This window comes from Acartia tonsa, chromosome 6 (assembly GCF_053477335.1).
Source record: "Acartia tonsa isolate MP-2025a chromosome 6, ASM5347733v1, whole genome shotgun sequence".
Taxonomy (NCBI): domain Eukaryota; kingdom Metazoa; phylum Arthropoda; class Copepoda; order Calanoida; family Acartiidae; genus Acartia; species Acartia tonsa.
In genome coordinates, this window is record NC_137265.1 from 29,081,335 (window position 1) to 29,104,635 (window position 23,301).

Consider the following 23,301-nt stretch of genomic DNA (forward strand, 5'->3'; position numbering starts at 1 on the left):
CCTCTAGCTAGCCTAGCTTTTAGGGGATTTGTATTTGAAAAGGAATAGAAGTGACAGTAAAAAAGCATAATAAACATCGTAATTCTCATATTATCCAAATCTTAATCAAACTGTCACGGGTATTTGAGAAGCTTCCCTAAATTGTAAAATCTCAACGAACAAACAGAGAAATACTCCTTCCACTTAACATAATGTGATTTCATATTGATAACCTGCAAAATTAAAAGTCTTTGAATTAATAAAGTTTAACTGGGTACTAATTAAAACACTGTTTTCAAGAAAGGATAATTGCTATCAACCACCCGATTTTGTCTTTAAAAAATGCAGGGGGTAAATAAGAAAATAAAAGTAAATAACATCATGCAAGGCTTATATAAGGATACAGGGACTATTGTCGATAAAATAAACTTTCCCTCAAATTTTTGTGTTTGAAATTCTTTATTTGATACCTAGCAAATATTGGGAGAGTAGTATGGGATCAAATTCAATTATCATTTATTGTGTCTCGGCCTGGGGCTAATTAGAAAATATGGGTACATTTATGAAGCTATAATTATTATGATAATCATTAGTAATTTTACCAGCAGAGCTTAGGACAACTACCTTTGTTTTAACACAGTAGCTTTCCATTAAAGTGCATATCGGCGGCGGGAGGGGGGAGGGGGGGTTATTTTTTCATTTGATCTTATCTTGATTTCAAAGAGAAAGTTTCAAATTAACAAACTTTCTTTAAAGATTGTAATTTTTAAAAAAAGGGTAAGTAATAGAAGAGGGAATAATACTTTATTGACGACAATTGTTTCACTAAATTTTCAATGCTAAATATATTTCTCAATTCTTTGGAAGGATCAAGGAATATTTCATCATCATTAATAAAAATAGGACAATAAATGAATTTTGAATATAGGTCGTCCATTGCCATCACCCAGATTGGTAAGTTTTTATCATTATTATATTTTTTGTGTAATTTTGGACATTTTAGCAACAACAAAAATAAACAATGGTTGCTGCCGTGCTCTATTAATTCTTGATGATCAATAAGTCAAAATGGGTAAAAGGTTTGATCCAGTAATTTATTTATATACATATATCTACCCAATCATTTGTATTCAAGAAAATGCTTTGTTAATCTGTAATTTCTAGCACTACAAATAATTAGCAAAGTTTAGCATTTGCAATTTTTTAGTTGGTACTTGCTTACATGTGGTAGACTGGAGCACCGAAACCCCCCCCCCCCCGCTTAGTTTTGACAAAAATCAAAAATAAGGGGGGGGGTAGTTTTTTAATGTCTGGAAAACGGCAAGGAGGAAAAGGGCTCAGCAAGGCAAAGACTTAACCCCCCCCTTAATTTTGAAGAAAATCAAAAATAAGGGGGGGGTAGTTTTTTCACTGTACACACGCCAGAAAGTTGAGTGAGGTAAATCAAGAAAATCCAGTATACCAGAGGGGAAACCTTATTTGCGCAAAATTAAAACCTTTTACTGGCCAAAGTCAATAAATAAGGAAATTATGCCCCAAAACATGAATATCCCTGTAATAAGGTTTCCCCTCTGGTATACTGGATTTACTTGATTTACCTCACTCAACTTTCTGGCGTGTTGTACAGTGAAAAAACTACCCCCCCCTTATTTTTGATTTTCTTCAATATTAAGGGGGGGGGGGGGTTAAAAACTACCCCCCCCCCCCTTATTTTTGATTTTTGTCAAAACTAAGCGGGGGGTTAAAAAACTACCCCCCCCTTATTTTTGATTTTTGTCAAAACTAAGCGGGGGGGGGGGGTTTTCGGTGCTCCGGTCTTCACATGTAAGCAAGCACCTTTTAGTTTTCTTAGTTTACTAGCCTGTTTCGTAATATAGAGATTTTTCTTCCTTATTAGAAATCTTGCCTGGTTTATACATTTAATTTCTATCCTTTTATAGATCTCTAGCCTGTGCCATACAGATAAAAGTGTCCATGAGTATGCTATCTCAATCCTGTTCGTGGCTTGGGGACAGTTTATCGGTAATGATATCTAAATTATCTTCAAACAAATATCAGGGACTAGCATCCCCTTCCCCTCTCCTAACATAATAACTCAAGTTTTATATGAACCTATGTTTTTATGTATCTTCTGTAAGGTAAGGTAAGAAAGGGTTTTGGATAGCAAGGCTAAAAGTTTCAACTATCGCTATATTAGGTTACCTGAATTTGAAATTCTTAATGCATACTTTTTTGTTTACAAACCTCACTTTTACTTTTTAATAATTATTTGCTTGAAATGACAATTAGACCTTTTTCACCGCTTGATATTTTCATTACTATTAAAGTTTTATGAGTAAACTTGTGGATATGAATTTTGCCAGTATAACATTATTTTTATCTAGATCATGATATTACTTTGACTGCTGAAACCCACGACGTAAAATGTTGCCAGGGTAAGCTTGTTGTTGTATTGGCTGCTCATAGTCCATTTTCGTGTCCGGTTCGTCATCAGTAAAGCTTTGATCAGCATTATAGAGAAGCTTTGCTTCTAAGAGTTATAACTATTATTAGAGCAGTTACTATACAGCTGTACTTAGCCGTGTTGGATTGACTGTCGGGTGCTCTTTCCAAAATATAGTTTCTCCAGAGTCCAAAACTGTCATTTAATTTACTTATATAAAACGTATTTTTGAATAAGAATCCTTAACTATACCTAATTATTTATTTGAAGAAATGTAATTTAATACTTTAACATTTTTAAAAATGTGTAGAAATCTATGATCATTAAATACTTAGTCTTATACATAAAAATTAAAATTATGTGATTTAATATTCAGGTCCTAATGTAACTCATCCTAGCTGTCTACCTATTTCGGTAAGATAATTTATCATTTTTAGGATCTCGATGTAAAAAAATTAGGAAAATAATTGGACCTAAAAACGCGTCTTTAGTTTTCATCTTGCTAAAGCAACTGACATTATAACAAAGTTTACTAATCAAAACCTTTATCTACCACTTAACTTTAATTGTTTAGATTCCCAATAATGACCCCTTTTACTCAAGATACAGACAGGGCTGCATGAATTTTGTCAGGTATGAAAAATATTACATTTCGTCTAAATAATGATTACTCTATACAAAAAAAAACGAAGCAAAGAGTAGATATGATGCAATCATCAAAGCAAATTCCTTACAACTATTTCTGAAATCACAAACTTAAAATATATTACTTTGGTAAGAAATCCTCTTTACTTTTTTTCTATAGCAAGGTTTTAAACCTTTAACACCAAGGTACAAAATTTGTCGATATGTGACAATATGTGTGAAAAATATAATAATGTCATATAGAATAAATATTTCAAAAGAAAAAAATAATGATACAGACAGAATGATTGGTTGAATATAACTTAAACACATTTCACATAATAGATAATTTGTTTTTAGATCGAGAGCTGGGCTTCGAGCTGAGTGTAAGCTGGGACCAAGAGAACAATTTAATCAAGTAAGGAACTGTTTTTATTTTTTTATTTTTTATATATAGAATAATTATATCAGAATTTCATCATGGCCTATTTAAGTGTATAAGAGTTTGAGAAACTAGAGTTACTGACAGCCATAGTAAGGGAATTTAATATTTATATATGTATATGTTAAATTGTTTTAATTTTGATATGTCTACTTGTAGATAATATGTAAATGAAGTAACATAAAAGATATAGAGACAAAGGTAGGGAATTCAAATTTAAAGAAGAATCTTTGCGCGTAAACTTTTTTTATTTTTAGATTAGTGCAACTATAGATGCAAATACTGTATATTCAAATGAACACAAAACAATTAGGTAAAATTATCTATCATTTTTACCTACTGTTCTGATTAAGATTAGTATTTTGCAAAATAAAGCTGAACACTCTCAAATTTGCCCACAACCCATTCGGGATTCCACAAACAATGGTTCAATAAATTGATACCTAACCTATTGGATTAGTAAATTTTTTTTTATTGTGAGTTAAGATATCGTTTGCCATTGCACATAATGAGTAGGAAAGTTTTGCTTATGTCGCAGGATAGTTTTAGACTATTTTATTTTTCGATTGAAGTCTTCGTATAGTTTTAGTTTATTACCTTGCCAACTCTCTCCCCCTCCAAATACAGTTTTTCTAGATGCTAGGAACGTATCTGTTAGTTTACTAATGAAATGTTATTCATAATCCAGGAAATTAAGAAGTTATGTTGGTGGAAAAATGAAAACCTTGCCTGTCTTTGGAAATTTAGGACTTAAGGTATTTAATTTCTTAATATTCCAAAGCATTTTCCAATGTTCTTCATCATTAGTCTAATTTTTTTCTGTTTCTTAAAAATTAATGTATGATAAAGAAAATCTTCAAGAAAGACATTATATACTTCCAATATTTTTAATCCACCAATGCAATTGCAATGGCAGAATTTCACACCAAAACAATACAGGCGGAAATACAATTTACCTCTCTTTTCTAATGCCTGCCAAAAAGACAGTATTAATATGAAAAATATTTTTTTTTGTATTTTAGGATCTGTTGCCATTGAATTTAGAGGATCCTGATCGAGGTTGTATTAGGTAAGAATTAAACATACTTTTGGAGGAAGTAACAGAACTCCCCCCCACCAAAAAAAAACCTTGCGAACTCAAAACAACTTAAAAACTTGAAAATAGTGGGGGGGGGGGGTCGTTTTTCAATATTTAAAACCTAACCTAACCTGACCTAAAGTATTACACAAACTTACAAATAAGAACCTCCCCCTTGTTTTGATATAATTAAAAAAAGGGGTTCTGAGCTGGATCTTTAAATCATTTTAGTGGTGAGCCGAATCGGGGTAAGCCAACTTTCCACCAATGAGAGCACAGCATTTTATGAAATGCCGCGCTGATATTGGCTGAAATTCGGCTCACCCCGATCTGGCTCACCACTTAAATGATTTAAAGATCCAGCCCTGTTCTGTGGCATTTGGAGGGAAACCGCCAAAGTAAGACACATAACTTGAAGCGGGGCATATTAACATCCAAATCTAAAGAACACGTGTAGCTCTGACATTGTATATAGATATTTACATTTTAGCAACGAAGCTACAAAACAAATTATGTCCGTCAAACAAAACACAAAAAAATAGATAAAAAATGGAAACGACCTGAATTTGAAGCACTGGAAAGTGTCATGTGTGCCGTCATAAAAATACGTTTAAAAAGGAGGGATGAGAGGAGAAGTGGGAAAGGAAACCACTAAAAAGCGACGTATTCTTATGACGCCACACATGACACTTTCCAACGCTTCTCTAAATTGCCCTTTAAGTCAAAATATAACCGATTTTGCCCATTCTAGTATTGATATTAGCCCTTTTTAGCTCTCCTATAAAAGTTTTACAATATCTATGAATATGATTATTATTATTCTAGCTATTTGGGTGTCTAAATGACTTAAACACGACCCAAAACACAAATGTCGATGAACGCGGTGCCTGCACCCTTTTTAGGAACCTTTTGAAAAGGTGTACCTACATTTACAAAAAAAACACAAAAGCAAATATTTTTTTTAATTGATGACTTTCATAATGTTATAAGCAAAATTAACTTATAGTAGCTAAAATATAAATAAATGGATGGAAAACATTTGGGAGAAAAATACACAATATGTTTTTCAATCTACAAACTATTTGGGTATGGACCCTTTCGTGGCAACGCCCTTTAAGGGGCGTTTCTTCGTATTTTCTAAGTAGCTTTTCTCCTATTTCTAGCCCCTGCGGGGCCAATTGCCTAACCCTGCGGCGCAATCACTTAATCTAACCTTAAATAACCTAACAAACCTTAAGGGGCGTTGCCACGAAGGGGACTATACCCAAATTTTTAATCTATATTCTATTTTAAGTTATTTTGCGTAATTAATTTTACACCTTTGAGGAACCTTTCAATATAAAACCATAAACAAATCTAAAGGTTGATTATTCTTTCTTAATACTTTGATAGTCTTATCTTTCCAATTGGGTAAACTAAAAACGATATAACTCTTTTTGGGCAAAACTTCTATATAGTTTAAACCTGTACTGATTTTTATTGGTTTAAAAGGCTTGATTCAAGTTAGAATATAATAAACAGTGGCTAAGCTCTAGCATCTAGGTAAAAGAAAGCAATAAAATAGCCTAAAACCACATCAAGACCTAAACATTTGAGTAAATAAATCATTAACCATCCCTGAAATTAAAAACTTCAATTGGTTTAGTAATTACAGATCATTTAACGTCATATGACGAGGTTTTGGGTCTCCTCAACGACGTTTTTTGTTAGCGTATACAGTTATTTATAAAACATAGAATAATTAAATACCACAGAGTGACATTTCAAGTTTGTTGACTTTGGTGTAATTTATTTTTATTAGCTTTATAATCATAAAAAGAATGGTTTTTACTTCATATAAAGAAAACAAAATATATGACTTAATATTTGACTAAATTGTACATTTTTCAGGGATAAAAAGACATTTGGAGATAAATAAATGTCCACATCAATGGATTAAAATATTAACAAGCTTTCAAAGACAGATTTTGCTCATAAAGACAGGACTTAAGACATGATGGGGTAGATTATTTCATCGCTTATTGTCCTATCCATTTATCCCTGATAGTTTTTTGACATGTAATCATTAAACAATTGTAATTAGGTAACCCAACATATAAAAATAAAACAATTTTTTAATTTTCAACATATCTCTTCTGTTTAAGCCAACTAAAGATAGTAATTAGAATGTTACAGGGATTTTAATTAATTTATTTACACTAAATTCAATTAATTGATATGGATACTCAATAATGATGAACAAATATACAAATATACCCCTTCTGAAGTTGAAAAGTATTGGTTGAAAAGTTAGAATACTGCTTGTTTGTACTGCCAATCAAGATTTTAGAAAAATTTTAGCCACTTTATGACACTTTACTTACATTAGCCTTCCATTTTTTCGTTTTCTTACATGTAAAATTTTAGCTCAAAACCACATAGTTAAGCTTACTAATAGAATAAGAAAAATTGGTAGTCCCTTTCGTGGCAACGCCCCTCAAGGGGCAATTCGTCGTATTTTTAAAATGGCTTTTGATAGGTTATTTTAGGTGAGTTGAGGTTATATTGGGTTAGGTGATTGCCCCCACAGGGTCAGGTAATTGGTTCCGCAGGGTTAGAGCATTCCGCAGGGACTAGGAGAAAAGCTACTGTGAAAAAAAAAACGAAGAATCACCCTTAAGAATCGTTGCCACGAAAGGGACTACCAATTTTTCTTATTCTATTAGTAAGCTTAACTATGTGGTTTTGAGCTAAAATTTTACATGTAATAAAACGAAACTTAAAACTTACTCTAGAATATTAAAGGACATGAGGAAACAACATGAAGGTCATGCGCCCATAATACATAATTAACAGTTAACCTACAAACTTACAGAGATACAGGGAAACACGATGAATAGTTTATCTCAAAGAACACAGTAATAGTGTCTGACTGATTATGACGTAACAAAAAAAAATTAGCCAATGAGAGGCCACTATAAATTTTACCATTGGTCAATAACGGCCTCTCATTGGCTAATTTTTTTTGTTACGTCATAATCAGTCAGTCACTATTACTGTGTTCATCTCAAAAATATTTATTTTATGAATTTTATACACAAGTAGTTCTAATATGGGTTTGGGTATTTCACAGTTAAACAAAGAAAACCATTTTGCCTCCGTCCAATATTTACACCAGATGATTTTGTGATACCTAAATTCAATGAATTTTTAGTTTTTTTGTGCAAATTGAAGGCAACATAATTTTTCTTGATATGAAATATTCCTCTCTATAATTACAGAAATTAAGATTTAAACATTGCATATTACAACACTGCTAACATATACAATACATTGACATTTTAGTTTATAATTGACTTATTATAATAGACCTCTTAGAACCACTTTTTTCATTATTGTTTTTAAAGTGTCTTTTATACTGATTAACCTCCCTCCCTCTATGTGTCTGTGTCTTTATGTAATGATTTCCTTACTTTAAGTATTTATGGTCCATATCCTGTAAAATTTCTTTGAGTAGCCTAAGAGTTTATTAATATAATTGTAACGAAACCCTAGCTAAGAAAATTTTATAGGATTGGCCTTTTGTTGATTTTTTACTTACTCTTCTATTTCAAAGTTTAGAGCTATATAAAATTACTAGCGGCTACGCCCCCCCCCCCCTAGAAGCCTCTAGGGGCACTTAAGGTAGGAGGGGGAAAAGTCGACCTCATCCCATTTTAAATTTGTGTTCAAAAGAGTAAAAAAATTTGGGGGGGGGAGAGGGGGGTGAAGACCAGGACCTATAAGAAGCTTCACTGTAAAGGAGAACAATATCGGTTCAGCGGTTAGCGAGATCCTTCGGGACAGACAAAAAACGCTTACTACTTTATATAATAGAATTTGCAAAAATTTTGTTTTTTAATTTTTAAGATTTGATATCTGGCAAAATGTAAATATTTTTTATTGTGATATTTCTAGCTAAGCCTGATTCTCGTAAGTGTCATCTAAGACAATTAGCAAATGCGTTACGATTAGTTCTATAATTGTGAATAATACTCGAGTAGGTCTAGCATTATACATCTATTACATTGTCCTTAAATGTTAGAGAAAAAAGCTAAAACTGAATATTTTTTAGGCCTAACAAAGATGTTTACTGTTTCTTCACAGGAGATCCAAGGTAAATGCCATTACAACCATCACAATTATGTCCACTAGTAGTGCAGCAATAAAATCATCAAAAATTTGAATTTTGGACGAATACTATATTTAAATTTTTATTTAATGTCTTTTCATTTATATTTTGTGTTTATGATTTTTTTAAAAGCCGACGATAAACAAGAAAGTTACCATATTATAGGAATATTTACTAACTTTAATTGAATACTTTTCTTTATGAACACTAAAACGAAATTATAAAAATATTTTTGCAACAATTTATAGCTTAATTTTCATTATTGTAATTTATTTATTATATAGGTAATATTATATTTTTTTATTTAGAGTTAGCGAACAGACAGTATTGTCTTTGATTCACACACTTTTTATAAGGTAAAATTTTTTAAAAAGATTTAAGATTTTTTAGCTAAAGCCCTCTTTTTTGATAAACCCACAGACTTGTATTTATAAGTGGACGCGCATTAACTATCCATTTCACCTTCATGAACGAAAAATTAAAATCAGTGGACTACTACCATGAATATATTTTGTTTCAGGCACTAACCTTACTTATTTACCGTTTATAACAAATAATAAATAATGTGATCATACATTGTAGAACACAAGTTAAAAAACAGACAGACTGAAATATCAAGTCTAAGAGAAGCTGTTCTTCGAAAAAGTACAGAATTTAGTTGGCTTTAATTACTTGATCAAACTTTACTGAAAACAAGGAAAATGATATTAAAAGACTTAAATAATTGCCTTAAATCTCAAAGTATAGGACAAATTGAAATACGCAATGGACACAAAAATTCTTATTACTTCTACCAGAGAAGTGCACCTTCCTACACCCCTCTAATCCCCCTTGGTACTTCCTACACCCCTCTACACCCCCTTGTTACTTCCTACACCCCTCTACACCCCCTTGTTACTTCCTACACCCCTCTACACCCCCTTGTTACTTCCTACACCCCTCTACACCCCCTTGTTACTTCCTACACCCCTCTACACCCCCTTGGTACTTCCTACACCCCTCTACACCCCCTTGGTACTTCCTACACCCCTCTACACCCCCTTGGTACTTCCTACACCCCTCTACACCCCCTTGTTACTTCCTACACCCCTCTACATCCCCCTGTTACAACCCCCGAAAACAACCAATGGGTATGTCAAGGGGAAAAGTTATACCTCCTCAGATTTGAGATTAGTGTGAGAAAAAAAATTGCGCGCCTTGATGCTGCGCAAAATGGTACAAAAAATTGACCTCATATGATAAAATAACCAATGAGAGGCGAGTATATATTTTACCATTGGTCAATTACAATGTATACTGGCCTCTCATTGGACAACTTTATAGTATGACGTTATTTTTTTTGTACCATTTTGCGCAGCATCGCGCGCCTTCCTCCTCAATTTACCAGTCTTTTGAGTATGATGATTATGTATAGGGTGGACTTTATGGAGCTGTATCAATACCCCTAAATGACAATAAAATAGCACCTCTCTTGTTGTCTGTGTTAAAACGCACTCCATTTTGGCTTTAGCGGTGTAGATTAATTCATGCTCAATTATTTTTAGTATGTAAAAGTAAATTATATAGTAGCTATAACACAAATAAAGTTGTTTAGGTATACCAAATTAATCTGGAAAACTTTGGAATTTTAATCCATTAAGGGTTGACATTTAACCCACTGAAAAAAAGTGTTAATTGATTTTTAGTTGCAAAGATGAATCTAGAATTTGTGAGTATACACCAGTCAAATTGTCTATAATCTAATGGTTCTCGATGCTTTTATCCTTATAATAAAGTAAAAGAATTTCTGTCTGTCTATCTGTTCCGAAGGTTTATAGCTATTTTAAGGGAGGGTACCATTACCCTCCAAAGAGAAATCGCCATGAATCAAACAAATATAAAGAGCCTTTTGGGTATTTTTTGGTAAACAATTGATCTTAAATAAAACATTTTATGTGCCCCTAGAGGCCTATATGGGCTTAGCTGCTAGTATATCCAAAAAGCTTTTCTTTTACTTCAAAAAACATCACTTACACACTTTTATTCTCATTTTATTTTGAACTTTCTCTGAATATTGCTTCCTTACCAAATGACAAAACTGTTCTTGTTCTTCTTTCTGTTCAAACCTAAAGGTCGTTAAATACTAATTGTTTTGAATAAACTTTAAAGCGAAAGATTATGTGCAATGATTTTATAAAAATTCTAATTAAATTTTAAATTTTTACTACTCCACTCCCCCATCCCCCAAGTTCAAAGTTAAAATAGTGACATATCTTTTTGATAGCGATTATACATAAGTTGTTTTTGATATAAAGAAATTGAGTACAGTTTGTCTCTACGATAATTTTATGACAGATTTAAAAGTTCAAGGTAAAACAGTTTTTCTTTAGGTGAAATATTTATTAGTATCAAATGAACTTGCTATGATAAACCCACACTATTAATATTTATATTATATTATATTGAACATAATAGATTAGCAGATAAATTAGCTGTTATAAACCCACACTATTAATATGTATATTATATTATAGAGAACATAATAGATTAGCAGATGAATTAGTTGTTATAAACCCACACTATTAGTATTTATATTATATTATAGAGAACATAATAGATTAGCAGATTAATTAGCTGTTATAAACCCACACTATTAATATTTATATTATATTATATTGAACATAATAGATTAGCAGATGAACTAGCTGTTATAAACCCACACTATCAATAATTATATAATATTATAGCTGTTATAAACCCACACTATTAATATTTAAATTATATTATAGAGAACATAATAGATTAGCAGATGAATTAGCTGTTATAAACCCACACTATTAATATTTATATTATATTATAGAGAACATAATAGATTAGCAGATGAATTAGCTGTTATAAACCCACACTGGTCTGATGAAACTATTTTCCAGGTAAGTTAAATTTGTATGAAAGGTGTGTGAATAAAAAATGAAAGAAAAAAAATTATTTAGACATTTCATGTAGATAGACAAATTTAAACAATTATAGAAAAGTTGAACTACTTCAAAATACTAAATTAGAAAAATTTCTTCTACATTCAAAACTTTTAAATATTTTAAAATTTAAAACAAAAAATCTAAATTTATATTCTTTAAAATATTTTCTTCAAATTGATCTTTTAATCTTTAAAATACTTTCTCTAGCTTGAACTTTCTAACTTTGAATATTTGAAATTTTAAATCAAATAATATTAAATTTAAAATTAGGAAATAACCACTACAAATTTTAGTAAAATTACTGCTCCTAAATTACTATGACAATCCTCCATAGTCATAAACGTCCAAGGGGGGGGGGGGTAAAGGGGTATTCACCCCTCCCCCCTCCCTGAAATCTGTTGGCAGGGGTAAATTTAAATAACCCCCCAAAAAAATTTTACCCCGGGGGTAAATTTTTTTTTTTTTGGGGGGGTAAACAAAATTTACCCCTGCCAACAGATTTCAGGGGGGATAAGTAACCCCCCCCCCCCAAGCAAATTTTACCCCCGGGGTAAAAATTTTGGGGGGGTTAAAAAAATTTGCGGCGCGCTTCGTGCGCCATTTTACCCCCCCCTTAAAAATTTTTTACTTCCCCCAAAATAAAAAGCTTGGACGCCCCTGTCCATAGTATAATCATAATCTCATTCTCAATTAATTTAGAAAAGGAGGAATATTTGGAAAACCAATTTTGCCTCTTATGTTTTGTTCAAAAATATTGCCACATAAATAAAAACACTGTTATGCTGTAATTATTATCAACAAAGAAAAGAATATTATGTTAAAGGAATGTAATTTTTCTTTTTATGAAACACCAGGAATATTGTATATTTTTAAGTAAAGCAACAAATTCTTGTTTATAGTTATGCAATTTTTTTATGGTAGGAAGTGCGTCATATTGTCGCCGCTATTGTGCAGCATATCACTCTTGTCGAATTTCTGCCTTTGGTTCTTGGCAAACAAGGTTAGTCATTTATACAATTTTTTTCAAATACTGCATATGGAAGCCCCACATTTGATTTGAGTCAATTACAACACGTGGTTTACATAAAAAAAATAATTAAAAAATTTCCATATGCTTATTTTCAGTAAAGTGAATGTCTTAGCCAATTAAATGATTCAATTAGATGCATAAACTTCGATAGAATAAAGTGATAATAGTTATGTCAATTCAGTTTTTGGCCTATAATATTCAAAGAAATAATATAGTTGCTTTTTTAGATATTTCTTTTAATATGCACTTAACACATAGTACATTTATTTAAATTTAACTTAAAAATCAATCTTTATTTAGTATCATTGGATTAGTATCATAAAAAAATTATTTCTTATGATTATAATTTTCAGGGTTGCATGAACATGGCCTAACTCCCTTCACCCATGGATATTATACTGGTTATAACAAGGAAATCAACCCCTCAGCAGCCTCAGGTAATTGTCTAGAATGCCTTGGCCCAAAAACAGGTACTTATAATTTTCTTACGATTATAACTCCGAGAAAATTGTTGGTTTTCGAAAGGTTGCGTGTTTTTTTTGTATAAAAAGAATATTGACAAAAATTACTCAAATTAGAAAATAAATATTTATGTATATTTAAGGTTTTACAACTGCAGCTTTCAGATTTGGCCACTCTCTTCTTCCCGCTACTATTGGTAATTATTATCCTTGCGCTATTCTCAGGGATAAGACAATAGACGATGAATCGATATATATCCCCCAACGATAATGAAGACAAGTTACAACCTTCTCTAGATTAAAAATAGATTGAAAAATTTTAGCACTGATGATTTAAACTAACTCGTCAATATTTAATGAAAGTACCCAAAGTTTTTAAGCCAACAAATGAGGACAAGTGTTCATAAACCATTGTCTATTGTCCCCTTCCTGGTTATTATAAATTTAGCCTTTTGAGTCATTTGTACAATATTTTGTTCTGTGACTATATTTGTATGGATTTGCAAGTCCTTGTACAAGCGCATTACTTTTAGTAGCGAAGCTACTCTATAATTCACTTTGGGGTATAGTCCCTATCGTAACATCGCACCTTATGGGGCGATTCTTCGTATTTTTCACAGTAGCTTTTCTCCTATTTCTAGCCTCTGCGGGGGGGTCTAACCCTGTGGGGCAATCACCTAACCCAATATAACCTAACCTAACCTAAAATAACCTATAAAAAGCCATTTTAAAAATACGTTGAATCGCCCCTTATGGGGCGATGTTACGAAAGGGACTATTCCCTCACTTTGTTATAAAATAATTTTGCTTATTTTTATTTCAGAGCGTTGGAGTAGAACTCATCAGTTTGTTGGAACTCAGAGATTATCAGAGATGTTGCAGCAACCTTATGATTTGTTCAAGGTAAAACTGTCCCTAGTCCCAAAAGATAATGCGGGAGATGTCAGGAAAATGGCATGAAACTATACTTTACATTTATGAAGATTCCCTAAAACGTATAACAGATTAGGACCAATAATTTCCGATATATTTTGATTCAGTCAAAATTCTTACTACTTATTACTGTTATAGTTTAAAGGTTTTTGTCCCTCTATGGACAGTGGACACTTATATTTTAATTACTAATATTTTAAAAGTCTCGCAACCTTTACTATTTACTTTAATGGTCAACTGAAAACGTACTTAAATAGTTGGCTGAATGCCAAGCAAGATTTTGAAGACCATGGAATCATCCGAATGTCTCCTGGGTCAGGTTTTCAGCTATTTTGCGGAATGTTAACTTGATAAAAAAATCTCTCGTTTCCATCTCCCCAAAACTCCCATTTTAAAATAAAAATTATTACTAAAAAATTAATAGCGTAGCTACTTAATGATTTTGTTTAGCCTGGATGGGCGGACCAGTACCTCTTGGGAATGTTAAATCAGGTTGCACAGGCTATGGACGATTCTGTCACAGAACAGGTAACACAACAATCAGTTTTCAGTGAGCTTGGTCAGTAGAATATTAACCAGATATAAGTAATGAATAACGGCATCCTACGCTAGCGCAACATTTTTCAAAGTTAACCAAAACAAGAAAATTGCATTTGTTTTAGTACCAAAATAATGAAATTTAGGTTCGTTGTTCCATCCCTATTTCCCTGGATTATATAAGACAACTGAATGACACCTTAAAAACATTTGTTTCAATTAAAGCAAAAATTTTAATTAGCAAAAATTAAATCAATTTAATATTTAAAAGTTATCTCCTAATATTGCTGTAACACGGCTGACATAGCAGCAATGTTGAAACTTTGGTTACAAAGTGCCTTGGAAATAATTAGTTTTGGGTTCTCCTTAATTTATCTTCCAATTTCCCATTCCTGCATTGCTATGTTTTAGGTTACAAATCATTTGTTTGAAGAGCCTGGAAAAGGATTTGGTATGGACTTGGCTTCACTTAATATTCAGAGGGGAAGAGAACATGGTATCCCTTCATTTAACAGGTAAATATGATCTGCTGAACATGGAAGATTAGATAATGGGCAATAAATTGATGTACATCCTCAACGATGATGAACACTGTTATTTGTAACTAACCAATCAAGCTTTCATAAAACAATCAAAAGTTTTAAGCCAGTGAACGAGAGAGCATGATCATAAACCTTTGGGTACCACAATAATTTACAGTTCAATGATCCTTAGTTCCTGATTTTTTCAATGGTTTTTGTGTTTTGCTAGCATATATGACTTAAAAATATGATGTTACATTCTCTGATTAAAATAAAATGTTTTAGTTTGGCGAATATAAAACCCAATCACTTTAATTTTTTAGATGGAGAGAATGGTGCGGACTTAAGCCATTTAAAACCTGGCACGACCTGCAGGGTGTTATGTTTAATACTAGTCTTGTCTGGTATCCTAGACTTTATGAATCTCCAGAGGTTAGTATTATTATGCAGGGTGTCATGATTAATACTAGTTTTGTCGGGTATCCTAGACTATAGGAATCTCCAGAGGTTAGTATTATTATACAGGGTGTCATGATTAATAATAGTCTTGTCTGGTATCTTAGACTATATGAATCCCCAGAGGTTAGTATTATCATACAGGATGTCATGATTAATACTAGTCTTGTCTGGTATTCTAAACTATATGAATCTCTAGAGTTTAGTATTATTATACAGGATGTCATGATTAATACTAGTTTTCTCTGGTATCCTAGACATTATGAATCTCCAGAGATTAGTATTATTATACAAGGTGTCATGTTTACTACTTGTCTTGTCTGGTATCCTAGACTATATGAATCTCCAGAGGTTAGTATTATTATACAGGGTGTCATGATTAATACTGGTCATGTCTGGTATCCTAGACTATATGAATCTCTAGAGGTTAGTATTATTATATAGGGTCAAATGTTCAATACTAGTCTTGTCTGGTATCCTAGACTATATGAACCTACGAGGTTTTTCAAGGATAAGACAATAGACGATAAATTGATGCACATCCCCAATGAACAAAGATGCCTCATCTAGAGATTAAACTTATTGGTTGAAAAGTTCTGACAATGCTAGTTTTTAAGCAAACGATTGATCAGATGTGTTTATTAAACCTTGGGTACTAATATAATTCACATTCCAATATCCCGTGCTTCAGAGCTCTTAGGTTTTATAAGTAATAGCTAGGATCTGTTTTTTATGTTATTTGTCTTTTTTTTGTAGGATATTGATTTATGGAGCGGTGGAGTGAGTGAAATCCCGCAGGAAGGATCCCTACTTGGACCAACATTTACTTGTATCATTGGCAGACAATTCTTTAATCTTAGAGCTGGTGACAGGTACAATTATTTATCACATTGCATCGTATTATAGACAGTTTTCTGCGGATAGAAAAATGAAAATGTTTAATGAAATTTCAGTTTTGTTGGTTCCTTGTGGCAATAAGGCCCGTCTAACAAAACAGGGACTGATTTTATAATTTCTATTTTATTATTTCTAGAAAATTCTCTGTAATACAATATGATTCATGATTTTTTAGTATGACTAACTGGTTTTAATCCAGTGGAAAATATTCGGATTCAAAGCCTGAATGTTTAATACTTCAAATTAGATTCTAAAGAAAAAAAATTTGGCCGTGTATTCTCTTATAAACCTTCACTGGATTAATACATTTCTGGGAAATGTGGCACGTTTGGTCATGCCATTTACGAGATATTACTTAAGATACAATCAGAAAAGAAAGAAATAAACATACAACCAGCAATCCTGTTATTTTAAATCTTAGGATTAAAAAAAAGATAATAACCGAAAGGTTGCGTGATTAATAAAAAAATATCAGAAGTTATTGGGTATTAATTTTTAGGTTCTGGTACGAGAATAATGGTTGGCCTAGCAGCTTTACTCTTGAACAGCTTGAACAAATTAGACAATCTTCTTTAGCAAGGTATGAACACTGTATAGTCTTATTTTCTTTATTACGGTTTTTTATTCAAAATTAGTTATTCAAGTAAATTTATTTGAATGGAACTATTAGTAGAAGACCTCTTATCTAACTAAACTTATGTAAAATTGATAATGGTTATAGAAAATATTCTATTATTATATATATAAAGGAAGTTTTAAAAATAATAGTAGCTACTCTATTTCGGGATGGGTTTTTGAATTTACCCAAAGACATGAAACAATTAAGTATTTATCAAGATTTTATGAGACAGACGGTTTGAAGGACATTGCTATACTTCATGTTGTAAAAGTATGTACAAAATATTAATCCTTTTATTGGATATAGTCCCTTTCGTAGCAACGCACCTTAAGAGGCGACTCTTAGTATTTTTCACAGTATGTTTTCTCCTATTTCTAGCCACTGCGGGGGGCTCTAACCCTGCGGGGCAATCACCTAAAATAACATATAAAAAGCCATTTTAAAAATACGACGAATCGCCCCTACAGGGGCGTTGCCACGAAAGGGACTATTCCCCTTTTATTTTATCATTCCAGACAAATCGAAAAGAAAAAGTAAAAAAATACCTTTTTTCAGGTTGATATGTGATAACTCAGATGATATAGAAAGTATTCAGTTGAGAGCTATGTTGCTACCTGATTATAAGGTAATTTCTATTCAGTTGAGAGCTATGTTGCTACCTGATTATATAGTAATTTCATCAGGTCTTCAGAACAAAAGTTGTGTCATTAAATGGTTGGTTGTCTGTGGGATTTATCACTGTAAGTATAGTGAACGTCTAACTTTATATAATCATTGAAAAGAATTAACTCAAAACCAAGAACCTAAAGGAATAAGAAATGGATGATAAATTAATGAATACCTCCAATCACAATAAACATAATCACCCCTTCTGTAATTTATACTTATTGTAGAAACTTTGCAATTTGAAGGTTTGTACAACCCTCAAAAAAAAAAGTCCTCAATGTTTTTAACAACAAACGTGGAAGCAAGTTTACTGTTACAGAAAGAAATGCAAAAAGACAGATAAAACTTACTTATGGGAAAGCCTTGCCATTAATAATTTGTTATGATTATTTTAGATAAACCCGCGGTTATCCTGTTACTCAAGTGAAGTACCCAGAATAGACCTGACTCCTTGGAGAGATGTGGCTTATCATTATAACTATAAGAAATAAACAACTCAGAAATATTGGATCCATTAATGTACTGTGAAGAAAAAAAAACTTTTGAATTTATAATTTTTTTCAAATTTTGTTATAATAAAGACAAGTCATAAGGATAAATATTTCATCATATCACATACAATTTTTTTTCTGTGCATTAATGGATTTGAAATACTCTAGGTATTCTAAACTTATTTTAATTTAAGCCTTTTTGCTAGATTTTTTCCCCTTAAGTAGCTCAAAAAAGCTATTTAGTAAAAATGTAAAACAAAATAGTTTTAAAATGTTGATGCATTTTTTCTTTGAATAGAAAGCACTTACAGTGAACTCAAATAAAAGTTAGATGTACCTATCAGATATTATATACCTATCTATATGTTTGATAGGTATACCTATGTACAAGTTTTGTTTGATTCTGTTTTAAGTTTACACATTAAATAAGCAATGCAAACGGGCATTTAGTGAAACATATTTTGTAATTATAGTTTAATTTAAATTGTCAAGCCAAAAAGTATTTTAATTGATTTCTAGTCATTTGAAAACATAATCAATTTTTAGTTATTATAATTCAATTTAAAATCATTTTTTATATCCCTGTTAAACATAAAAGTGTAAAGTTATTGTTGACTTACAGTTAGAATGGTTTGTGTAGATCATTAAATATTAGCTAAGGCTGACATGATGTTACAGTAGCTTCTTATTCTTATATTTATGTCGATAGTATGTTTATATGGATGAATAATAGCACAAAGATTAACAGGGACTCAATTATAATATATATGTATAGTTATACTTATTCTTTATGTACATTGATACTTAAGACCTCTGAAACTGAAGAAACATATGCTAAAGCCTCCCAACCCCTCAAATTTTTCATTATTAGCTGTTTTTAAGTGGGCATTCATAATAAAGAAAAAAGAATGATTTTTTACATGGGCATTAAAAATATAAATATTAGGTGTTCAATCACTTCTGCAAAAACGTCACATCTGCAATTTCCTGTATTTTTATATTAGCAAAAGTGTAATAGAATATTTTGTTAAAAGAGTGTAAAAATAATATGTATTTTTTACACCTATTTCAAGTCTAGATTTAGGTATAGCTAAAAAATCAAGCTCTTTTGCAGAAATGACTGAATACAATATCTTGACTGATAGATAGATAAAGAGTGGTGTTTTACATATGAAAAAGTTGCCATTGATTGTAAATAGTTTAACCCGACTGGGCTCCCTAACCCTGCCGGGAGAATTGATTAGTTCAATTTTGTATTTTTATTTGTAAATGTTTGAAAATAATGGAAATAATAAATATTTATGATGCAAAATATGTATTTTATTAGTGTATTAAATTATTTATTTGGACGACAACAATTATTGCTATATAAGTAATGGACAAAGAAAAAAATATTTCTTTGATTAAGAATAAATCATATGTTTATGAGGCCTCAGGTTTGAAACCCTATAATCGTTTTTTTGGAATATTTTGCTCTGACCTATATATGGATCACTAAATCTTTCACCCTTCATAGCAAGTCTCTGAATAAATAGAAATTGTTATATAGCCTTTACTTAACCTAACCTTTTTTGTTTTTAGTGCTAGACAAATAGACAGTAAGCAAGATCTCAAATATTCATACCTATAAATGGTCCAAAGAAATCTACAAACTTTTCTGCTATTTTTGAAAAGAAAAACAAAAAAACTATTGTCTCAACCATGACACTTTGGTTGAGCTTGACTTCCGAATTAGCGGGAAGTTCACGAGATCAGTTGGCGAACATACAAACCCCCAATACCAGGAACCATCAAGTTTCAACAGCAGGTTTGAATATAGATTTATTGATGAAATTATTTCAAAGACCTGAAATTACAATATCAATTAGTTCATAATTCCAGTTATTTATAACCACGTAATCTTATTTGCTTTTTAAAAATCATTTTTCTCTACGGTAAAAAATCTTTGGAAACTTTGGCTTTAAAGGAAAATTATTTGGTTTAATAAATCATTGTTAAATGCAACAATAAGGCACATAAAAATTACTAAAACATATATTAATCATAATTAAGTTTCATGCTTAGCTGGCTAAAGCCTTTTTAAAACTACATATAATCGTCCTATACACCATTCTTCCTTATAAAATTAACAAATTCTACCTGAAGCTCTTATGGTTTCAAATCCCTGGTATACTAGGGTCGTTCACACACTATGAGACCAATGATAGGCCCAATTTTGTTCTCCGAAATCTTCACACACTCATGTCTCATTCAAAAGTGAAAAACGTGGGCGCATATAAACAATCCATGCTGCGTCACTTTATGAAGGGAAAGTCAAAAAAGACGACATTTGCGCTTAATTCTTGGATTAATGATAAGGAATTAATTTTGCACTTGATAAACACAAAGCTTCCTCGAAAAGAGGTTAAGACACACCCCCCGTTTGAAAGTCAAATTAACTTCCTTAACGAGATTCAAGGTTTTTTTGCGCTGAGCACTAGCAACATTTCTCACTAAACTCAACTCACCATAATCACATGAGAATGGCCACATCCCGAAAACGTGACAATTTTGCTCCTAACTAAATGAAACCCCATGAAATGCATACACAATATTATACTCCTCACTAGGACTCATAATACCTCACATTTTAGGATAGAAGGATGGGGATTGGTTTGTACCATACAACATTCCATGCACATGACAATCACAAGATCACATACACAATCCTAAAATAGATAATCCTATTAATCATGATGTTGTAATATAACAACTATACTAAATAATAATCATTTCATAATCAATAGGTAATAAATCATTATTATAAATCAATAAGCACCTACGAAATCAGGTTGAAATGTAAATGTAAACAAATAATGGTAAAAATAAAACGAAATAAATCTTAGACAAGAAAATTAAGATTTATAGGTACTTAAAACTAAATTTGTTAAGCATCAAAAAGAGTAGTAAGAAAAATTTTTTCAAAATCCTTGGGCAGAAAGTTTTTCAAACCTAATGAATAAGAACTGTAATATCTTAATCAACAATAAAACTTTTTAATACTTAAAGAATAGCAATAATAATATCTTCGTTAGAATTTTCATCGGAATTATGAAAAAAATACCAATTTTTCTTTGTAAAAAAAATATGAGACTTTAAATATGAATTTTCAATCATTCCTTGATCTGAATAAAAATGTTTTACTTGATTGAAATTCATATATAATTTTAAAAAAATCTGCTAAAAAAATACTTGATTTTTTCTTAGAATAAATATCGAATCACGCAACCTCGACACATTTATTCCTTTTTGTTAAACTTTTCAGGTAAGTTTTATAATGAATTGTACTTTTGAAAAGAAATTAAACTCAATAAAATTAAATTTGAGCAAATGAAATAGAATAAAATTTAATCGCATTTCATTTGATTCTTATTTTAGGCATAAAAATAGGCATCTGAAAAATGTGGCTTTTTTACTAAAAAAATCTCAATTTCCATAAAATAAGAATCAATTATTAATCATAATTTTTAATAACCGCTTTTATTTTAATATCTGCGATAAAAATGAAGGAAAGGTTAATTTAAAATATGCATAGTTTATCTTAAATTAATTCTGTGATATTCATATAAATAATAATCAATATTTTAATAATATCATACATCGTGTTCATTATTATAAATGCTTATCTCATAGAAAATAGAGTTTACATTTTTAAACATGAACGAAAATATATGTACCTAGGAAATAATTGCTATAAAATACTTTCTCAAGGTTTAAAATTGTCCGAAGTCGCTAGGTACATATATTACTACGAATCTCTGCTCTCGGAATGAAGAAAAATCTTTACGCGTGGATTATTAGGAATCCTTGCCTCCGGAGTGAAAGAAAAAACTTTATTTGCTTACAAATTAAAACAAATATCTTGATTTTTTGCGATAATCTTTTTAAAATAATAATAAGAAATATTTTAAACATTATCATAATAATTTTACATGTTGTGTTCTTTACTTTAATGCATTATCTCATACGAGAATCTGAGAAATAACATTTTTTTAAGCAAACGTGAACCATGAAAAAATACCTCGAAAAATAATTATAAAATCTATTTTACTCAATCTAAAAAAAAACTGCAAAAATCATTTGGTAGTTAATACACACAAACTTTTGCTTTTCAAAATCATACTTAAAGAAACAAAATCTTTTAAAATCTGCTTTAAAAGTCTAAACAATTTTGTAGAATTTTTTGTGCTTAAATATGAACAATAAAATTAGTTGAATAATGAATACTTATTCTTTGCAGAACCTTTTTAGGTTCCCTTCACAAGCTTAATATATAACTTGTAATATTTTTTCTTTGAAGATCATTTTCACATAAATAGTTTACGTTGTAGATTAGATATGTGTGGTTTGAAATTTTTCAATGACTTTCTGGCGGCAACACCCGCCATATTTCCACCCGCCATTTGCAGGCCTCTTACCCTGTGTCGGGCGGCAAGGTTGGCAGCAGCCAAGTCGATTCTTGATTCATGACAGCACCAGGGCAAGTAATAAAAGTGTGACTGTCATAAAACTTAGAATCATCTACCGGCTTTTGTCCGGCCGGAACCGAAACTCCCGTCGGCTCTTGTCCGGCCAGAACCGAATTTCTTATTGGCTCTTGCCCAGCTGGAACCGAAACTCCCGTCGGCTCTTGTCCAGCTGGAACCAAAACTCTGATCGGCTCTTGTCCAGCCGGAACCGAAACTCCCGTCGGCTCTTGTCCGGCTGGAACCGAATCATTCAGCGGCTCAATACCCGCCGTAACAATATTCTCAACGGCTACAGTATCGTTACCAATATCATCAGGAATAACTGCAGCACAACTAACATCATTATCAATAGCAGCTACGGCAGACCCAACCGGCTCATTATCAACAGCTACGGCAGTACCAACCGGCTCATTATCAACAGCTACGGCAGTACCAACCGGCTCATTATCAACAGCTACGGCAGTACCAACCGGCTCATTATCAACAGCTACGGCAGTACCAACCGGTTCATT

At 31.6% G+C, this 23,301-nt stretch overlaps 1 protein-coding gene across 1 annotated transcript in view; it reads left to right on the plus strand.

Annotated features, from left to right (window-relative positions):
- The window catches only part of LOC145322319 (immunomodulatory peroxidase-like), a 45,182-nt gene extending 25,589 nt beyond the window's left edge, over nt 1-19,593 (plus strand). Inside the window, exons 9-31 of the mRNA XM_080164275.1 lie at nt 906-933; nt 1,920-2,001; nt 2,364-2,414; nt 2,799-2,836; nt 2,997-3,055; nt 3,407-3,464; nt 3,746-3,801; nt 4,177-4,243; nt 4,511-4,557; nt 8,660-8,701; nt 9,025-9,072; nt 11,556-11,625; nt 12,592-12,670; nt 13,054-13,137; nt 13,305-13,358; nt 13,985-14,064; nt 14,545-14,622; nt 15,043-15,146; nt 15,476-15,584; nt 16,365-16,480; nt 17,005-17,085; nt 17,680-17,749; nt 18,186-19,593. Coding sequence (XP_080020401.1) covers nt 906-933; nt 1,920-2,001; nt 2,364-2,414; nt 2,799-2,836; nt 2,997-3,055; nt 3,407-3,464; nt 3,746-3,801; nt 4,177-4,243; nt 4,511-4,557; nt 8,660-8,701; nt 9,025-9,072; nt 11,556-11,625; nt 12,592-12,670; nt 13,054-13,137; nt 13,305-13,358; nt 13,985-14,064; nt 14,545-14,622; nt 15,043-15,146; nt 15,476-15,584; nt 16,365-16,480; nt 17,005-17,085; nt 17,680-17,749; nt 18,186-18,281 — 1,597 coding nt within the window. The 3' untranslated portion in view covers nt 18,282-19,593. The remainder of the gene's footprint in view (nt 1-905; nt 934-1,919; nt 2,002-2,363; nt 2,415-2,798; nt 2,837-2,996; nt 3,056-3,406; nt 3,465-3,745; nt 3,802-4,176; nt 4,244-4,510; nt 4,558-8,659; nt 8,702-9,024; nt 9,073-11,555; nt 11,626-12,591; nt 12,671-13,053; nt 13,138-13,304; nt 13,359-13,984; nt 14,065-14,544; nt 14,623-15,042; nt 15,147-15,475; nt 15,585-16,364; nt 16,481-17,004; nt 17,086-17,679; nt 17,750-18,185) is intronic.
- Nucleotides 19,594-23,301: the final 3,708 nt, after the last annotated feature.